The following is a 19,103-nucleotide window of genomic DNA, read 5'->3' on the forward strand; positions in this document are numbered from 1 at the left end:
AAGTGATACTCTACCGCAGAGCGAGACAATGCTAAACTTAATCATCATCTTGACCTCCTCTGACGACCTGTTTGCTGCTGCCTGCCACAGAAAGGCAGTGTTAGAGGGGACTCTTGAGCAGTGCATTTATCGCAGCATATATTGTGTTTTCTGGATACACTGCTGCTTTTTCAGCGCTCAGAGATTGATGGCTCTGTATCAGAGCTGGCTATGAATTTCTGACGGATCAGGCCTTAACTTAACAAAAAAGTTATCAATCGTTCTTTTCATCTTTTCTCATTACCCACAGCTACATCCATTCTGTCAGGCCTAGGCTACTCACTAGGGCTTGGTATCATCACTGATTTCTATAATCCATCTGATTCCGATTCACAAGGTCCCGGTTTGATTCAATTTTGCTTCTGATCATTTATCAGTACTTATACATGTGAGACTTTATCAGAGGTGTGAGCATCACAGCAGAGGCCTTTGTGTCAAAGTAACTGAGGATAAACAGAAAAACATGAAGCAGATTTTACTGGCTTGCCTTTTTGTAGCAGATAACCCTAAAAATATTCTGCAATTTTGCACAATTTTAAAAAGTATACATTTCTTCAGTATATTCTTGTCTGTCATTTAAGCTAAAAAAAAAAGAAAAAAGAAAGACAGCAGCAGACTGTGCTGTAAACGACGGTAGACTGGTAGGGTAATAAGTGAATGAATAATGCAAAAATTGAGATTTGAGACGGGAAACTGTTCTTGAAGTACAGAGAGAGAGAGAGCTGTGCATGAAGTGTGATTTTTATTGTGGTGGAAGCAAAACAGCAAAAGTCGGAGGGAATTCCTGACGACATTTATCAAATGTGAATTGTAGTTTGGATCTTGTTTTGCTGCTGGTTCAGTGAATTTTGGTTGGAGAGAGATAAAACCTGCAGCTCAGAATCCAGCACAAAAAAAGGCGTAAACACAAACCACGGACCCGCCGACGCATCAGAATCAGTGAGCTGTCGGCTTTCAGCCCCGACGGCGTGTCCGTGTACGGGCCGTCGGGTGAGAAAGCCGACAGCTCACTGACTCTGATGCGTCAGGTCCGCTCTGTGTTTACGTCTTTGTGTGGAATCCGTTTACCTGCTCTCATTTACTGTTTGGTGGTTGTTGAAATAGTTTTTGAGCTTTACTGCTTTATTTAAGCTACCCACCTCTCTCTATCCACCTGCACTTTCAACAGGACCACAGCCAATCAGAGAGGTCCCGCTCCTGACTATCTCTGATTGGTTTAGATCACGATAGAGGCATAATGTGTGTCTGTTGTTGACCACATGGAGACTTTTCTTTTTTTACTCAAACAGTTGGTCGCACCGGTGTGACCTAGGGTTTTTTTTAGTCGCACCATTGAAAAATTTGGTCGCATTTGCGAACAAATTGGTCGCACTCTAGAGCCCTGCATTATGTTTTATCATATTTGACATCTCTAGTACAACACTTATATTAATATAACGCTGAATGCAAGTATGATTCAAAAGAATAATTAACATTTAACATCACTTCTTGTGATGGTGTTAAAATCAGCCCAACTTTTATTTTCAAATGTAAAAAGGTATATGAGCCAGCATGCTGGACACTGTTCTGCTGAACAACAAACAGTTATATTACCATCATTGTTATAATCTTACAATGAAACAAAGTCTCAGATTTAATTATTCTGAAACTAAGTTTAGGCCTACCACAACTTTGTTTTGAAAGTTACCTTACTGATATAATCAATATAAAATGTATTTATTGTCTGTAGTTTAAACAACACATTTGTTTTTCATTCCAACACAGGAGCTGGTATATTCTAATATTTTAAGGATGGCTTGTTTCCAGTCCAGGCATCACTGCCTGAATGACTATCATGGATCGAGGTGATCCAAATGTAGGTGCAGAAGAAAGTCTTTAACTTCCCTTCAGTACAGTGGCAGTGGATGTGGGTTGGAGATGCAATGAGCTTGAACCTGCAGGCGACCATCTTCACTGACAATCTTTGACGGAGGACTCATCTCTCCTGGTGTCCTGCAAGCAAACAAACATATTTTTTAGAACACCAACATATTTGCTTTCTTAAAACATTTTTTCTTCATTTACTATAGAATAGACCCCAATTTAGACAACCTCAGGCTCCGTCCCCACCGGAGAGCTGGCATTCAGTGTCCCACCTGTCAGTCTGGATAGCCGTGACCACCACCCCACACACATTAATGTTATGAAAGCATATTTTTAAAAAGGGCTCTGCAAACATGGCCAATAACTTTCATTCTGATGATCTGGAAAATAATTTGGGCACAAAACAAATTGCACTGTTCAAAAACTTGCAGACTTCACTATATACAGTGCAGACAGTGTGGTCCCTCTAAACTAAGTCTATGGGATATGATCTTTGAATAAATGCAGACCAAACTCTCAGTGTTTGTATTTACTTACACAGCATGTCTTGTAGAATTTACTGGGGTCGTCAGCAACAGCATAGTGCAGTCATATCTCAAGTCTAATAAGAGAAGACAGGAAAAGATCATGTTCTGTCTGGGGCATTCAGGGGGATTTTCAAGATGAATGAAAATGTCCGGCTTTTCCTACAGAGGACCCATATGTGTGACTCCATCCCTGAGCTGCTGCTTTGTGAGTTGTTGTTCTGTGCTCACAGACGGGAGAGACAGCATGCAGCAGTGCCTAGTGGTGTTTAAAAGATGCCAAAGCACAACTGCAGCTTTGCAGACAAACTGCAAAAAACTTTCCCTCGTACCGTCCCGGTACTGGTAATCTTTCTTATACAGATGAGGCCTTATTTCTGTACCATTATTTAATTCCAGAGGTTTTTATGTTATTTTTTTGCCCCTGTTGACTTGTAAAAGCCTATATCACATTTTTTAATTTCACCATTAAAAAAATATGGTCACCCTATCTTATCAAGTAGCTGCTCACGTTTCTGTTTCAAACAGTCAACAGAAAATTTCACAGAGAGCTTTTCATATAACATTTTTAAAGCTGTGGGGTTAATTTTTAAGTAACATGAGCCCAGAGGCAGCAGCAATGCTAGGCTAACACCAGTTAGCTAGCAAGTTCATAAACCTGGTGCTAAACTGAGAGAAGCCACAAAAACAGTTTGAATAAGAGTAAACATTTACTCACCAAGTCAGAGTATCACGTAAAGAATCACAGCAATGACAATAATGATCTCTTGAGCTGAAGCTTCTCCAGGTTTGCTCAACATATTCCAGAAAAAAAGCAGGCATCATGAACATGTGGACTGAGCTGTGTGAGGGACGACATGGCATTTTCAAACCATATCGTTTTATTCTTCCTCACTGAGAAGCAACATTTCCTGCTTACTTAGTTTTCCTAATTTAAGACAACTCAAATAAACTTAGTTTATCAGCTTTTTGAATAAAAAGTACTGGTAACTTACTTAACCTCCTAAGACCCGAACTCTTCCACAGCATGCTTTCTTTGCTATTTGGGCTGATTGGCACCTGATGAATGTAAAAACAAAGAATTACCAGATTTTTTTTTTTACCTAATTTTTGTTCCTGAGAAAAATGAGATTGACATATGAGGATATTTGTTTAAAATTTCGATAGAACAGTGGCAGTATAATGTCCTCGTAAGTGGATCAGGCCCTTGTAGAGCAAAATGTAGTATTTTGGTCTAGACAACCGAAAATGTGATGTCCACATATGTGGACGCAGGTCCTAGGAGTTTAAACTGAGTTCTAATAACAAATTGATAAAAATTGAGCTCAGTCTACTTGATATTTTTAATTAAACACAATATTATATTTTACAGTGCATAACTGAAATGAGGGATAGAGTAAAACAAACAATAACCCGTCATTGTCCTGGGTATTTTGAGTTTTTTGTGGGGTTTGGCTCCTTTTTTCAGAACTCTTGTGTTAAGCCTTTTTATTTGGTAATGTTAGTAGGTTGTTATTTTCCATTGTGATGTATTATTCTCTTTTTGTATTCTAAATTATCTTGTTTTGTGATTCCTTTCTGTCTCCCCATTATGTCCCATTTATGTCCCATTTATGTCCCCGTGTCTGTGTGGTCTCCTTTGTCCTTTCTCCATTTTCATCTGGTTTCCATGTTTAATTATGTCAAGTCAGTATATCTTAGTCCTAGTCCTAGTGTTAGTTACTTCCTGTTTTATTTTGATAGGCCTTCATCTCGTATGCATTATGTTCAGTTTTGTTTCCCTTAAATAGATGGAATGACTCTATTTAACCACGTCCTCAGACTGTCCGAGGTCTTGGTGGTTATGATAGGGATGAACTGCTGACCCATGCAAATGATTTCAAGAATTTTAAGACCTTTTAATAATTAAAGATAAAATGGTGCAAATAAGTTGCTAAGACAAAGACAGCATGCTCCATCTTTATTGTTATTTTTAGTGTACCCAGTATGGAAAACTACTAATTAAATTACTTGGCATCATTTCAAGAGTCTTTTGAAAATTGCAGTGACATGAATTAAAATGTAAGGTTTAAAAGTAAATGAGTGTTCTACTACTTTAACACATCAGATGAATTATACCTCCCGCCCATGAGGAAAATTGATAGTATGCTCAGTGAACAGAAGAAGAAGTTGTTGAGGAGAGTCAACATGAGTGCTCAGCACCAGGTAAAGCTTCATATTCTTCTGTTTTGGTTTTGTTTGGCACTTCTTAAATCACTTTGTTTCAGAGATTTGTTGAAGATGATTCCCCATAGTCTAAGTGTTAAACCAGATACATTTTTGTTAACTGAAAACATTTCTTTGCAGAAATCTGATTCTTTGTGGCCTTAAGCTAAACGTGACCTTTGTCTCATGACGCCAATTTACTTTCATCATCCAGGAGGCTTTACATATATTCCCCAAAATGACAGCAGATCCTGTGGAATCTGGAGTTGTCAAAGTTCACCTTGGTGGGGAGGGCTACAACCGCAAGACTCTCAACCAAATCAAGAGGAGCATTCCTAAGCAGCAGGTGAGAAAAAGCTATGACGCTGCACATTTATGTAGTCAATACCCTGTGCCTGGTGTTACAAGCTGAAAGGCAATTTGTTGTTATCCAACAGCTGTCTAATCGCTCTGAAGGTTTTTCAAAGTTTTTCTTTTGACCTTGGCTGCTTTTTCACTAATTTTTAGTCCATTTTTAGAGGAAATATTTTTTTGGTTGTGGAACACTGACCTATGGATCATTCAAGTATAAAAAGGGATTTAAGCCAGTGGTTTGGGGGATCTTGTCAAAATTGACGAAATAATGAAACCATAAACCTACAGTCAGATTTTCATCCACCATACATTACCATCTGGAATGCAACTTATTGGCAACAGCTTTATTTTTCAGCATGACAGTGACTTCAACATTACTGAGGCAGTGTGTAATGGTCTTGAAAGAGACCTGAACAAAACGCAACCAACATCCAAAGAAGAACTTTGAAGGTCCTTCAAGAAGCCTGGAGAATCATTCCTGAAGACGACTTAAAAGAAATACAGGGTAGCTTGCCTGAGAGAGTTGTGTTGTGAGGCTGTGTTGAAGAATAAAGGTGGTCATAACCAAATATTTACAGACTGTCAAGCTCTTTAGAATTGTACAAACTCTGGTTTTACCTTATATAATGCATTTCCCATTTTCCTAACGATAAAGAAATAATGGACTCAAAACTTTTGCACACTACATGAGTACATCATCACACCAGTTAGTCTGAATCTTTTTAATAATTATTATGTGCAGGGCATATGTCAGAGGCAAGATTTAGAAAAATCCACACAGTTCAGTACAGTCAGTACAATTACAATCAGTAAAAGAAAAGCATATAACCTTTTGTAGACACTAAGGATATTTCTATTGACTTTTTCACAAACATTTTTTGTTAGTTTAAATCTATTTTAAAAATTATAGGTTTTATTTTTATTTTAACTAAATAAATAGTTTAACACGTTTAGGTTTAGTTTTTGTTAACTATAAAACCCTTCACCATCACCAGAGGGACCTTTTTTTAATTTTAATGAAAGAAACTGTTACATTTTTTGTAAAAAGGAAACATGAATCTTGTGTCCTGTCTTCCTCCCCTCACCCTCAGCTGGTAGCGGTAGCTCTCCCTCCCTGAGCCTGGTTTTGCCGGAGGTTTCTTTCTGCTAAAAGGGATTTTTCTTCCCACTGTCACCAAAGTGCTTGTCTACAGGAGTTCATACAATTGTTGGGGTTTTGTCTGTGGTATTATGGGCTGTTTACCTTACATTATAAAGCACCTTGAGTTTCACCTTCAGTTTTATTTCTTTGGTGCAATATAAATAAAACTGAATTGAATTGAATTAAACACAACATCACCTCAAGGGTTAAGAAACATCACAGTTTTGTTAAATACTTAGGTTACCTACTATGTGTACAACTTTCTTTAATTCAGTTCAGTTCAATTCAATTTTATTTATACAGCTCCAAATCAAAACAATAGTCGCCTCAAGGCGCTTTATATTGTACAGTAGACCCCAGAGGTGTGGACTCGAGTCACATGACTTGGACTCGAGTCAGACTCGAGTCATTAATTTTATGACTTTAGACTTGACTTGAAAAAATGTTCTAAGACTTGTGACTTGACTTGGACTTTTACACCAATGACTTGGGACTTGAATTGGACTTGAACCGGTTTACTTGAAAAGACTTGATATTTCACCCCAAATATAAAATTTAACATGCATATTATATAGAGATTGAAAATGTGACGTCATTCACGGGTAGAACCGCAAAGGATTCTGGGAACTCGTGGCAAGTGGTACTAGCGCACGCAGGCTTTCAATTAAAATCAGTTATACAGCGATAAAAAGAAACACAAAAATGTCAAGAAGCCGTTGTATTATTAACTGCAATAGCCGGTCGCATGACAGCCACGGGAAGCCGACGGGTAAAGAGATCGGTTGTTATCGGATTACGTCGTTGAAGAGAAATTGTTCGAGCCATGTTTCCAAAGTAACAAAGACGCGACGGATGGTCTGGATTGCAGCCATTCAAAGATCAAATATAACGTCCCAGAACACTCCAGCTCACAGGTTAGTCTGCTCCAAGCATTTACACAAAGGTCAGTGTCTTTTAGTACTTAATACGTCATTTTCATAACATAATTGGTGATATAGGTTACAAGCAAGTCTGGCGCTGAACAGAAATTGTCGCGCTATGCTCCTTTGTTTATTGTGCATAAATAGTGAATTGTCCTGACACAATATTGCGTTTCGCTTCTGTTATTATGGTACATTGACAAAAACATATACTTTTATTCACAGGATAAAACAGGTTTTTTGTATCACTAATTGCCCAGTACGATTACAGCATACAATATTATTGTCACTGCTACATTTCTGTGATGGGTACCAGAAATTATTTCCACTACTAATTAATTACTGTTGAGCTCAAAGGTCCTATTAATAAACGGTTAACGAATGTGTATTTATGAAGACGATTTGTGAGACTGGTAAACTTATGATACGTACGATGGTCTTTCGTTCTACACGGTGCATTTCAAGGTCCTGCACCCATCCGTCAGTAAACTGTACCTGGGCTTGTTGCAGTGACCAGAAGTTACTAAACTTCATGAGTGTGTGCACTCACTCCAAGAACCGTATGATTATAAATATGCATATAAATATGCTAAGATGAGATAGCTGACTTCATCTAACTAGCAAATGTTTTCCAGGCTACGTTGGTGATTCAGTTTTTTTTAATATGTATGATATTTTTGTCATGCGATTTTAAAGCCGGTCCTACAACCGCATCCAAGAATAACATGCAGCTTATCTCAGAACTGTCGGTGAAAATTATTCTTGGAGCTAGGTTTAATTGAGCTGCATTCTAAAGAGGTGCAATTTCACAATTTGTGTATATTTTCTAAGTTCACTATTTTGTCATGTGTTGAGAAAAACACAGATTAAAAAATTACATGGTCTAATATTTACATTTAGCATAACTGCAACATTATTTTTTCGTTGTTTTTTTTTTAAAGACTCGAAAGGACTTGAAATTCAAAGTTTCAGACTTGTGACTTGACTCGGACTTTTACACCAGTGACTTGAGACTCGACTCTGACTTGCCTGACATTACTTGAGACTTGACTTGAGACTTGAGGATAAAGACTTGAGACTTACTTGAGACTTGCAAAACAATGACTTGGTCCCACCTCTGGTAGACCCTACAAGCATACATACAGAGAAAAACCCAACAATCATATGACCCCCTATGAGCAAGCACTTTGGCGACAGTGGGAAGGAAAAACTCCCTTTTAACAGGAAGAAACCTCCAGCAGAACCAGGCTCAGGGAGGGGCGGGGCCATCTGCTGTGATTGGTTGGGGTGAGAGAAGGAAGACAGGATAAAGACATGCTGTGGAAGAGAGACAGAGGTTAATAACAGATATGATTCAATGCAGAGAGGTCTGTTAACACATAGTGAGTGAGAAAGGTGACTGGAAGGGAAAAACCCAATGCATCATGGGAATCCCCCGGCAGCCTACGTCTATTGCAGCATAACTAAGGGAGGATTCAGGGTCACCTGGTCCAGCCCTAACTATATGCTTTAGCAAAAAGGAAAGTTTGAAGCCTAATCTTGAAAGTAGAGATAGTGTCTGTCTCCTGAATCCAAACTGGAAGCTGGTTCCACAGAAGAGGGGCCTGAAAACTGAAGGCTCTGCCTCCCATTCTACTTTTAAATACTCTAGGAACAACAAGTAGGCCTGCAGAGCGAGAGCGAAGTGCTCTAATAGGGTGATATGGTACTACAAGGTCATTAAGATAAGATGGGGCCTGATTATTTAAGACCTTGTATGTGAGGAGCAGGATTTTGAATCCTGGATTTAACAGGAAGCCAAAACAGGAGAAATCTGCTCTCTCTTTCTAGTCCCTGTCAGGACTCTTGCTGCAGCATTTTGGATTAACTGAAGGCTTATGTTGGGTCTAAACTCAGACCCCGCTGTATCCAGGACTTATTCCCATGAAAGAAAAGCAAGGCAACAGTGTTCGATCGATTTCTTGCGCAAGGGAGGCCTCTCGTCTGTGACCAGCACGTTGAAATGACCACGCTGGTGGCCTCCTCTCGCCGCCTTTTATTGACAAACTTCAAACAATAGTAAACAAAACACCTCCCCTTGCAACCCCCTTTGGTTACAAAGAAAAGGCACTGTATGTAAGTGTGTGTGTGTGGGTGTTATGTGAGAATGTGTGTGTGTGTGTGTGTGTGTGTGTGTGTGTGTGTGTGTGTGTGTGTGTGTGTGTGTGTGTGTGTTTGATCAAAGGGTCATAAAACCTAAAAGCAGGAACAACATCCTTGGTCATAAAGAGGGTAGTCTTCCCCCACACCCAATGTATGGTTTACCAAAGATAACACAGTGAAACCATACAAAGGGTAGGAAGCTCTACCAAACATCAAACAGATCTTCAAGTTAGGATGTATCTACAATAAAACCTCCCCCAGCACAGAGTGGCTGGAGAGGTGGTCAGGATCAAAGGAATGGCTTTGATCCTACTGCTTAAACTAAGACTGTACAAATTTAAGAAACACAATGGCAACATTCAACAATTAGACTTAACATTTCCCTCCTTTTTGTCATTGTTCTTAAATTTCAACTTATGCACCCTTTGTTTGGACAGTGTCAGTATAGATTTCATTCATACACAGTAAACTACATCCTATACATAAGCAAATCAGTATCAACAGTCCAAAAACAGGAATTAATTTTTTCAAAAGAAGATGCCACCAAGGACCAGACGGTAACCAAGCTATCCAGCCTTGTGGCGGATCTACTCCTGTCGTGCAATTCATTATGTATTTCTTCAAGTAAACAACTGAATGTCAAAGGTCAAACAAGAAGAATCATCATTCTCAAAAATCATATGTCACTACAATCCAACTGTATACAGACATAGGTATTTAAACGCATCAGTTGACTTTATTGTTTGTCCATATGGCTCTCAGCTAACTTCAAAGCTGCAGCAAGTCAACACCCTTCTTTATTGACTCCTATCAACCCCCCAAATCTTCTCACTGTAGGCATCCTGTGGGGGTTAGAGTCAACTTGTGAATTATCTGCATTTACAACTCTTCTCCTGTCCTGTTATCACCACAGAAAAAGCTTTGTAAAGGAAATTGGATCAAGCTGTTTTGATCTTCTTGGCTCAAAACCTCAAGTGTTCATGATGTAAATGTAGACAAAAGGCTTCTCTGTTTACATCCTTCTTGCAGAAGACAAAAGAATAGGTGATGTTGCCATGTTCCATGGTTAATCTCCAACTTGGGCTAATCCATTGTCCTTCGTACACATAGGCAATTGGCCTGTTTCCAGTTCGTTTAACTGTATAATGTCCTGCAACAAGTCATATTCTTTGAGTCAGACGAGCAGGTCTGTCTCACCAGAGCAGTTCACCTTCCCAGCTACTGGTGAATCAACCTTCCATTCAGGTTCAGAGCAGTTGAAAAGTTGGCAGTGTTCCTGGATGTGTTGCTAAAGCAACCAAACAAACTGTCTCACTCCAAGTGATGCTATCCGGTTGTGTTCTTAAACTGCCACCAGTAGTTGGTTGAAAACCCATGCGGGTACTGGGTGTGATTTGCTCTGTCCCAATGCGCTCCTGTCATCCCACTCAGGGTCCACAGGCACAAGAAGATGCACAGCACATTCCCAGCCATTCTGATGAGTACCTGTGGCTCAGTTGGTTTCTTCACCGGATTGAGACGAGGGGCCCTGGAGGCTTTCCCCCCCCTTTGTTCCCGGTCTTCCTGCCACTTACTCCGAGCTGGCCTGGATGTGTGTCACCTTCTTGCAGTGCGCTTGATATATCCAAGTGTTCCTTCCGGCAATCTTCACTGCTGTGGTCGTCGTCAGCAGCATCCGATATGGACCTTCCCACCATGGACTGGACCAGCACTTCCTCTCCATGGCCTTATCATCATCCAATCTCCAGACTTCAGGCTCTGCTCCTGCGAAGAAACAGAATCATCTGGCAGATCATTTGTTCTCATGACTACTTTACTTTTAAACATTTTCAAGCATCTAATCTGCTAATATGCTCTCTCTTCTGCTTTTCTATCATCACTACAGAAGACTGGAACTCTAAATGCTCTAACATGTATAATCTCAAAGAGTCAGACCATTCTCTGTTGGAGTAATCCTCATGTACTTATTCTATACAGTCTAACCGTGTCCTGCCTGTCTTCCTAAATCCTAACTTTACTGTTCCATTAGTTCTCTCTGCAAAAAAGTTTTTTTTTAAAAGTATTTAATAATCCTAGAGTGAGTATAACGACTGCTCATCTCCCTCCTGTTTGAGACATGGCATAGCCAATGGCTCAAAATAGCAGCAGTCTTATACAAATTATTAGGCAGTACTGGTTTATCACACAGATAAAAAATCATCCTGCAAGCTTGCTCCCTCTGTAAGTCACAACTATTGTCCTGCAGTAGGTGAGTGGGCCTGCATGTCTGCTAATGCTGTACTGATAAAAGGTTAACACCATGTTTAACTAAAGCTGCCTCTTTTGCGATCTTATCTGCAAAAACTTTCCCTAATGCAACCGGATCTTTCCCTCACATGTGTGCTGCACATTTACAAACGGCAATTCCACTGGTTAATAACGCTGCATCCAGCAGAATTTGCAAGAGTTTGGTGTGTTCTGCAGGTTTCCCTGTAGAGGTTGTCACACCTCGTCTCACTCACTGCACTACAAAGAAATGTACAGTAGCAAATGTATACTACGCTTCCGTTAAAGCTAGCATCTCTGCTGCTCAAGCAAATATGAAACATGCTAGTTGTCCTACATAGATAACTCTCTCTCACTGTCTGCTACAGTAAAACCTGTTCTAGTCTGTCCCTCTACTATCGTAAAACTCAAATCATCAACAAACCAAACCTTTCCCTCAACGAGTGGCACATCTATCAAGTCATCCCTCAGCTTACACGTCTTCTCCTCGCGCTCTCTACACTCATGAGAAGTGCCCTCCTCCGTTGGCAAAAAGGGTTGGACAGATTCAGAATTCTGCACCACTTTATGGTAATATGTGTGGTTGTGAGAGTAACAGTAACATTAAAGACAAGTGTCTTGTAGGTGACAGAAATGTAAGTTTAGTCTGCAGTAGTAGACATCTACCTTGTGTGGAACTAACAATTGCAAAAGGTGAAATAAACTATTGAAACATTGTACAGCTTAAGCTGCTGCACATACTGATCTCACACATGGAGGTAAAGCACGAGCAACTAGAGCTAATCTTTTAGGATAGTAAGTTACTGGCTTCACTTGTGGAAAAAGTGCTGTTAGTTATTTTACAGTCACCTTGCATTTGTGCTGTTCACAGAACCACAAGTCCATCGCTGGACCTCCTCTGCGCTGTCACTTTTTGGAGCTTGGCACGCTCCCTCAAGTTCCATTTTGTGGGCGATCCTCTCAGTCACTCCTTCTCGTCATGGCATCTCACGACATCTACAAATTGAAAAAATGACACTCCTCTCGCCACACGGCTTTCGCCATGTGTCAACTCCCCAATGAGACATGTAAAAGAGTGTCGCACAGTCTCCCTAAAACAATCTCCAGGGTTTGTCCCTTGGAGCAGCTTCACTCCAAGCTGTAACCCTGTGTAAAACATTAGTCAGCACTTAAATGTTCAGCTTGTTTAGCTCCCAGCTCCTGTATCACAGAAGACAAAGTCTTAAAATTAAAACAACTTCACATTTGCAACCAACTATAGATCATAAGAGTAATAAAGTATTCAGCATCACAGAGACAAGTATCATTGCAGGTTTATTCTAAACTCATTAAACTTCTACTTTTTCCCATAATTTGTTCCAAATTATTTAACATCTCAACGTCATTCCACATTATAATCAGTGAACTTCACTTATAGGCCATCAAAGCCTCATCTGAACATGGATGCACCACTTGCATAGGTTTAATACTTGTAAATAAACAGCTAATCACACAAATCACTGCAACAATAATAGTAAACATTGTTTAATATTAATTCTGGACCCCACCTCTTGACGCATGGACACTCTCATGCGTCAACTCACCAAACCTGGATCCCTGTCTTAAAAACTGGCTCCACCAGGAGCCTGCATACTCACCATCATGGCCTGGAAAACAAGATCTTGAAGTAAAATCAAACTTCACACTTATAAACAAGTATATCACAAGGGTAACAAGCATTCAGCATCAGCAAGACAAGTGTCATGTGCAGGTTTTCTCAAATCATTAAATCACTATTGTTACCATAATTCGCCTCAAACATGGATCATCCCATGTGCTCAGTTAACATTAATGTAATCGGTGACTTCCCTTAAGCAAAGTCACTCCACTCATATATTATTATGGGTCCAAAAGTGGCCAGCAAATGAGCCCATAATAAACTATTCCATAAATATCGTAATCTCTTATTTGTTTTACTCATGTCCCTTGTCCACTTCTGCTGAATGCTACATGCACTCTTAAAGAAAACAAAACCTGAAATAAAGAAACAAACATCCACCAGTTGTTCTGCTAAAAACCACATCATCAAATCACATGAAAAACTGCAATGCTGTAAGAAAAAATGCAAATGTTAGCGCTGCGCAGGTGTGTACACACTTTCTCACAGTAACTTCTGTGAGTACCACAAGCCCATGAATAACACACCTCTGATAGATTCACAAACATAAAAATGGCATTTAAAAGGTTAAATCATCACGCAACCTCAGATGTTGCTATCATCTTTCTGCTCCTGTAACAGAGACACACACAGAGATACATCCACACCTTTGTCAAGTGGGGGTTGACTTCACACAATGGTGTTAAGTCAGTCAGTCTTGTCAGCTTTTGTCAGTCAGTCAGTTTCCCATTTATTTTAAAACTCTTACTCATTCACTCAGTGATTCCTTCTTTTGCTAATTGTGGAAATTATCGTCGCATCCGTTTCCACGCTCAGCAAAACAACGTCATTTCAAAAAGAAAAATAATTTAGACTGGATTTCCTCGTTGAATCCTTTTGGACAGGAATTTGTTTCCTGATTGTCCCAAATAAGAGCCCATTTTAATTTTGGGGAAGCTCACTTTGCAACAGTTTTCTCGACGACGCTTCGGTTCTAATCGTGCAGATCTGCTCAAACAGAGATCATCAAACAAAACTTTCAGTGCACCATGAAAGTAACAAAATAAAAGAAAGAAAATAAAAGAAATCAAAGAAAATAAAGGAAAGATAGGCCTTGTTTAAATCATGACACGTGTTCTTCATGCCAGGGGGATAAATCGTAACAAAAGACAAATCAAACAGCCAGTTTAATCTCAAACATTCATCCAATCAGCCATACACACAACATACAGCATAACCCTGTTGTCTTAGCACATAATAAGTTTTAGTTCTCATGTAACTAAATGTGTGCCATGGTAAAACTTCTTCACACACCAGAAACTCACAATCAGCTCACTCAACTCACTCATTTAAGACCTCTCATCAGCATTCTGTTTCCTCCTCTATAATGCAACCATCTGTCCTCCTATAATATTCAGTCCACTAGTCTATGTATCACTTTCATCTTACTAGTGACTTGGACAAGATGACAAACAGAATCTCATGCTTAAGATGCTGTCTGGTCTCATGAGTATCATTGTATGTGTATATGCATGTAGGGTTAGTATGGTTAATGCATTTTCAGTATGTTTTTGTGTTCTTCTCTCATCACACTTTCATTATTCTCATCACTGCTTAAAACAACACACATCTCTCTCTGTTTTTTTTTCTTTAACTGTACTTTTCTCCAAAACAGAAAATAGCATTACAGCTGTTTCAGACTGAGAAACACCAAACACTCTTCGTGCTATCATTCATCCACACAACTATTTTATTTCTTTTTGTCCACTGGGCAGGTGACATGCAGAATCACGTCTGCCCCAGCTGGATACCTTTCACACACACCATGACGTCAGACACTCTCACACTCATGGAATTGATCAGGAGAAAAACTTTCTTCATCTTCACACTCTGTTACAGAAACACCATATGGTTTTTTTTTGTTTTGTTTTTTTTGTTTTTTTGTGTTGTGTCAGGGATGGATATGTAGTTGTAACGTTTGTGTTCACTAACTTTACTTTCTGTTTCCTACCCTGCCAAGTCTGTCTTGGACTCAATGCTGCTCCTAATATGCCTCTAATCTCTCCTCCACTTCTACCTCTGCTCTCTCACGCTCTTCTCTGACTCTACTTTCTGCTAACATTCTTGCTCTTCCCTCTTCTGAACCTGCTCCAGCCACAACTTAGCAATTGCTAACTGCAATTCCTTCCTCTGCTTCGCTTTACCTGTTTTACCAGCTACACTTACAGATATTCTTTCTACCAGCATTTTACACTGAACTTCCACTAATGTCCCTTCAAATCCACATTTCTTATACCAACAACCTACATACTGCGTGCTGCCTGGTAAAACTTTCTGCATAAATTTTAAATCTCCTTCTAAGGCAGACTTACACATTTTATTCTCCATTAACTATCAGCCACACTCACGCAGACCACGTCTGGCCCGCACACACACAACATAGGCCTATCGCTTGCGTTTGCACGCACAGCTAGCGCTCTCTGTTGAAAACTCTCAAACGCCCATATGGCGGAGAATTCAACCTTCGGACACTCTCCAACGCCCCAAATGGCGGAGATTCCGGACTCTGAACCTAGGTTCTCTCCACGCCCCAAATGGCGGAGAACTCTCTACGCCCCAAACGGCGGAGAAGCCTGCGTCTCTCTCACGCGGCTAGCGCGCTCCCGGACTCACGTTTAACGCACAGCCCGTAGCCGCTCTCTAATGTTTTGGGTCCACGTGCGCTCTCGTGACCAGCGCTCCCCCGGACTCAAACGTTTCACGCAGAATCACGGTGACGCGTTTCTAGGATCCCACATTCATTCACGCGGTTATAGAGACGCTCTCTAAGGCCTTCTGTACTCACTGTTTGTTTACGTTCATGGGAAGAGTCTCTGGATCCCGTCAATCGTCATCCATCCCGAGGGGAGGTCAGGCGCAAACTTCCCGGCCTGGTGGCAAGCCAAAAACACCAGGGCTTTACGTCAATCATCCCAGACGTTGCGGTGGCGTCCTCTCCCTCTCCTCGGTGGATGCAATGTGTTAGGCTCCGGCTCCGAAGGACCAAATAAATGTTGGGTCTAAACTCAGACCCCGCTGTATCCAGGACTTATTCCCATGAAAGAAAAGCAAGGCAACAGTGTTCGATCGATTTCTTGCGCAAGGGAGGCCTCTCGTCTGTGACCAGCACGTTGAAATGACCACGCTGGTGGCCTCCTCTCGCCGCCTTTTATTGACAAACTTCAAACAATAGTAAACAAAACACCTCCCCTTGCAACCCCCTTTGGTTACAAAGACAAGGCACTGTATGTAAGTGTGTGTGTGTGGGTGTTATGTGAGAATGTGTGTGTGTGTGTGTGTGTGTGTGTGTGTGTGTGTGTGTGTGTGTGTGTGTGTTTGATCAAAGGGTCATAAAACCTAAAAGCAGGAACAACATCCTTGGTCATAAAGAGGGTAGTCTTCCCCCACACCCAATGTATGGTTTACCAAAGATAACACAGTGAAACCATACAAAGGGTAGGAAGCTCTACCAAACATCAAACAGATCTTCAAGTTAGGATGTATCTACAATAAAACCTCCCCCAGCACAGAGTGGCTGGAGAGGTGGTCAGGATCAAAGGAATGGCTTTGATCCTACTGCTTAAACTAAGACTGTACAAATTTAAGAAACACAATGGCAACATTCAACAATTAGACTTAACAGCTTTTCAGGGAGTTTTTAGGGAGTCAGGTACTTCTGATTAGAGACCTTAGTTTTCACAGGAGCTACAGTATCCAGAGTCGTACGTAGTGAGGAGGTGAAATTATTAACAAGATAATCGACCTCTGTTGGGGTAGCGTTCAGGTAGCTGCTCTGCTCTGTGTTGGTACAGGGCATTGAAGATGATAACAGTGGGTGGATTATATTCTTAAACTTAGTTACAGCGCTTTCAGAAAGACATCTACTGTGATAAAGTCTACTCTCCACCGCTGTGTAATCAATTATTGTAAATGTAAATGTTATCAGGAAATGATCAGACAGGAGAGGGTTTTCAGGAAACACTGTTAAATGTTCAGTTTCTATGCCATATGTTAAAACAAGATCTAGAGTGTGATTAAAGTGGTGGGTGGGTTCTTTTACATTTTGAGAGAAGCCAATTGAGTCTAATAATAATATCTAATAATAATCTTGTGTTGCTTTGATCATTAGTTGTACTTTTTCAAATAATACTGTAATTACTAAGATGAAAGACTTTAGTAGAAAGAAACTCAATTCTTTTTCTATCACCATTTTCAGGATATGAAACTTTCGATTGACATTTGCCGGATATACAGTCTGTATCATTCTCTTCACCACTACAAATATCACACCTTCCTGCATTGCAAGAAGGAGGTAAGGATTTTGCTGCACTTTTGCTATAATACCCAGTGTGTATTATATTAGGGATACAATAAATGATATAACATAAACCACCTATATGGCTGGTTTAACAAAGTTACTGAAGTTCCTGTTGGTCCCACGTGCACATGGGGATCGGGGCTTTCAGGCACCAAGCCTGTGGAGCTCTCTTCCATTGTCTTTACACTGTCCAGACTCCGTTGACTCTTAAAAAGCAGCTGAAGACATTTCTATACAAACAAACGTTTATTTAATTTGATCATTGTGTTATATTATTATTTGTATTTCTGATTTGACTGTTGAGCACTTTGTGATCTTTATCTGTGAAAAGTGCTATATAAATAAATTTGACTTACTTACTAACCGCATAAATTTAAAAGCTCCCCAGTCCTTTGTAGCTTCTTTGGAACTACAGAGTGACAACACTGATGTATAAGTGTGAACACACACACTGTATAGACATTATCATTAGCCATGATACTGTAACATAACTGTTGTTTTCTGACTAGACAGACAATATAGAGCAGGCAGCGGAGGACCCTGGCCAGGAGGAGGTGGTGCAGCAGTGTATGGCGAACCAAGGCTGGCTTGAGAGCCTCTTCAGTTCTTTCATGGAACTGCTTACTCTTAGTGCAAAGACCTAAAGGACGATCACAACCTCTGCCTCCAAAAACAAACATCCACCTGCAGCATTAAGTAGGTGGAGGTGTTCAGAATGTGTGAAACAAAGCAATCAGAAACTGGACGCCAGAAATGCAACGAGAGTGGCCCCTATTTTTTTTTAAAGGGAAGGTTACCATTGTAAGTATTTGCTTTATTGCTGTGTCCAACTATTGTACCAATTTATGAAGGCTAGTGAACTATTGGAAAGCAATGGATTTCCCCAAAAGTCAATGAAAGATTATTTGATTAGAACTACAAAGCTGACTTTTGTCAGGACTTACACAGCATGGATATATATGTGCAAGCTGTCTTTTATGTAAGTATGTAAGTAAAATATGTATTTAATGTGGTTTGTATAATTTACACAAATCCATTTTTTAAATGTACTTTTCTCAGATGGAATTGTTTGCAGTTCACATTTTTGAAAAATGTTTTATAGGTGTAAAACCAAATGGCCCGTATGCAAAGCTAAGCTAAAACGAATGGTTTAGTGAGATGAAAGTGAGGTTTAAAAAGACAGTGTGAATGTCTTTTCTTTCTATCTGCATCAGAAAAAAGCAGGACGATAATATATTTAAAACCAAATCATGATGTTTCTGTTTGTTCTTCAGGAGATAATGAATGATTGGGATTAATTCCCTTAATGAAGAAGAATACAAAAAGAATGAAGTACTGCTTTCTTAAAGGAAGTATGAGTTAAAATGATGATAAACCCTTAATATCAGTATTTAATGTCATATTTTTTTTCTGTTTGCTGCTGAGTTTTCCTATAAGTTGAACTCTCTGAGGATATTCTTGCAGAGTCTGATTTGTAAATATTGTACAGCTACTTCATCCTCTAGTTTCCAGTGGCTCTTCAGTACATGCAATTGCTGTATTGGACATACTGCATTAAAACTCTGAAAATAACAAATGCCCCAATGAATCAATAGCCTTGAGCTGAAGTCTTTTCAAGAATGTTTGCATCATAGCTAAGTGGATTTTAGCTAATGCA

At 39.9% G+C, this 19,103-nt stretch overlaps 1 protein-coding gene and 2 long non-coding RNA genes across 8 annotated transcripts in view; 1 reads left to right on the top strand and 2 right to left on the bottom strand.

Annotated features, from left to right (window-relative positions):
* Positions 1-19,034, top strand: part of prr12b (proline rich 12b) — a 70,698-nt gene extending 51,664 nt beyond the window's left edge. For 2 of the 5 annotated variants that reach the window (XM_026166200.2, XM_080300643.1), the window contains 4 exons: positions 4,534-4,631; positions 4,846-4,977; positions 17,345-17,440; positions 17,956-19,034. In XM_026166200.2, coding sequence (XP_026021985.2) covers positions 4,534-4,631; positions 4,846-4,977; positions 17,345-17,440; positions 17,956-18,090 — 461 coding nt within the window. In that variant the 3' untranslated portion in view covers positions 18,091-19,034. Of the gene's footprint in view, positions 1-1,803; positions 1,895-4,533; positions 4,632-4,845; positions 4,978-5,340; positions 5,491-17,344; positions 17,441-17,955 lie in introns of those variants that run through there. The other 3 variants (XR_013908740.1, XM_080300642.1, XR_013908742.1) reach the window with 3 other exon arrangements.
* LOC145428447 (uncharacterized) lies at positions 1,534-3,782 on the bottom strand. 2 transcript variants are annotated; one of them, XR_013908745.1, is made up of 3 exons: positions 3,145-3,782; positions 2,440-2,503; positions 1,534-2,031 (listed from the first exon to the last, which is right to left on the bottom strand). It is a non-coding gene; the product is annotated as an uncharacterized LOC145428447 (long non-coding RNA). The 2 variants fall into 2 exon arrangements; XR_013908744.1 differs by having other exon boundaries at positions 2,440-3,782.
* On the bottom strand, positions 9,166-16,772 carry LOC145428449 (uncharacterized). The gene is made up of 2 exons (XR_013908747.1): positions 15,935-16,772; positions 9,166-13,099 (listed from the first exon to the last, which is right to left on the bottom strand). It is a non-coding gene; the product is annotated as an uncharacterized LOC145428449 (long non-coding RNA).
* Positions 19,035-19,103: the final 69 nt, after the last annotated feature.

The sequence above is a fragment of the Astatotilapia calliptera genome, chromosome 4 (assembly GCF_964374335.1).
Source record: "Astatotilapia calliptera chromosome 4, fAstCal68.1, whole genome shotgun sequence".
In the NCBI taxonomy this organism is placed as follows: domain Eukaryota; kingdom Metazoa; phylum Chordata; class Actinopteri; order Cichliformes; family Cichlidae; genus Astatotilapia; species Astatotilapia calliptera.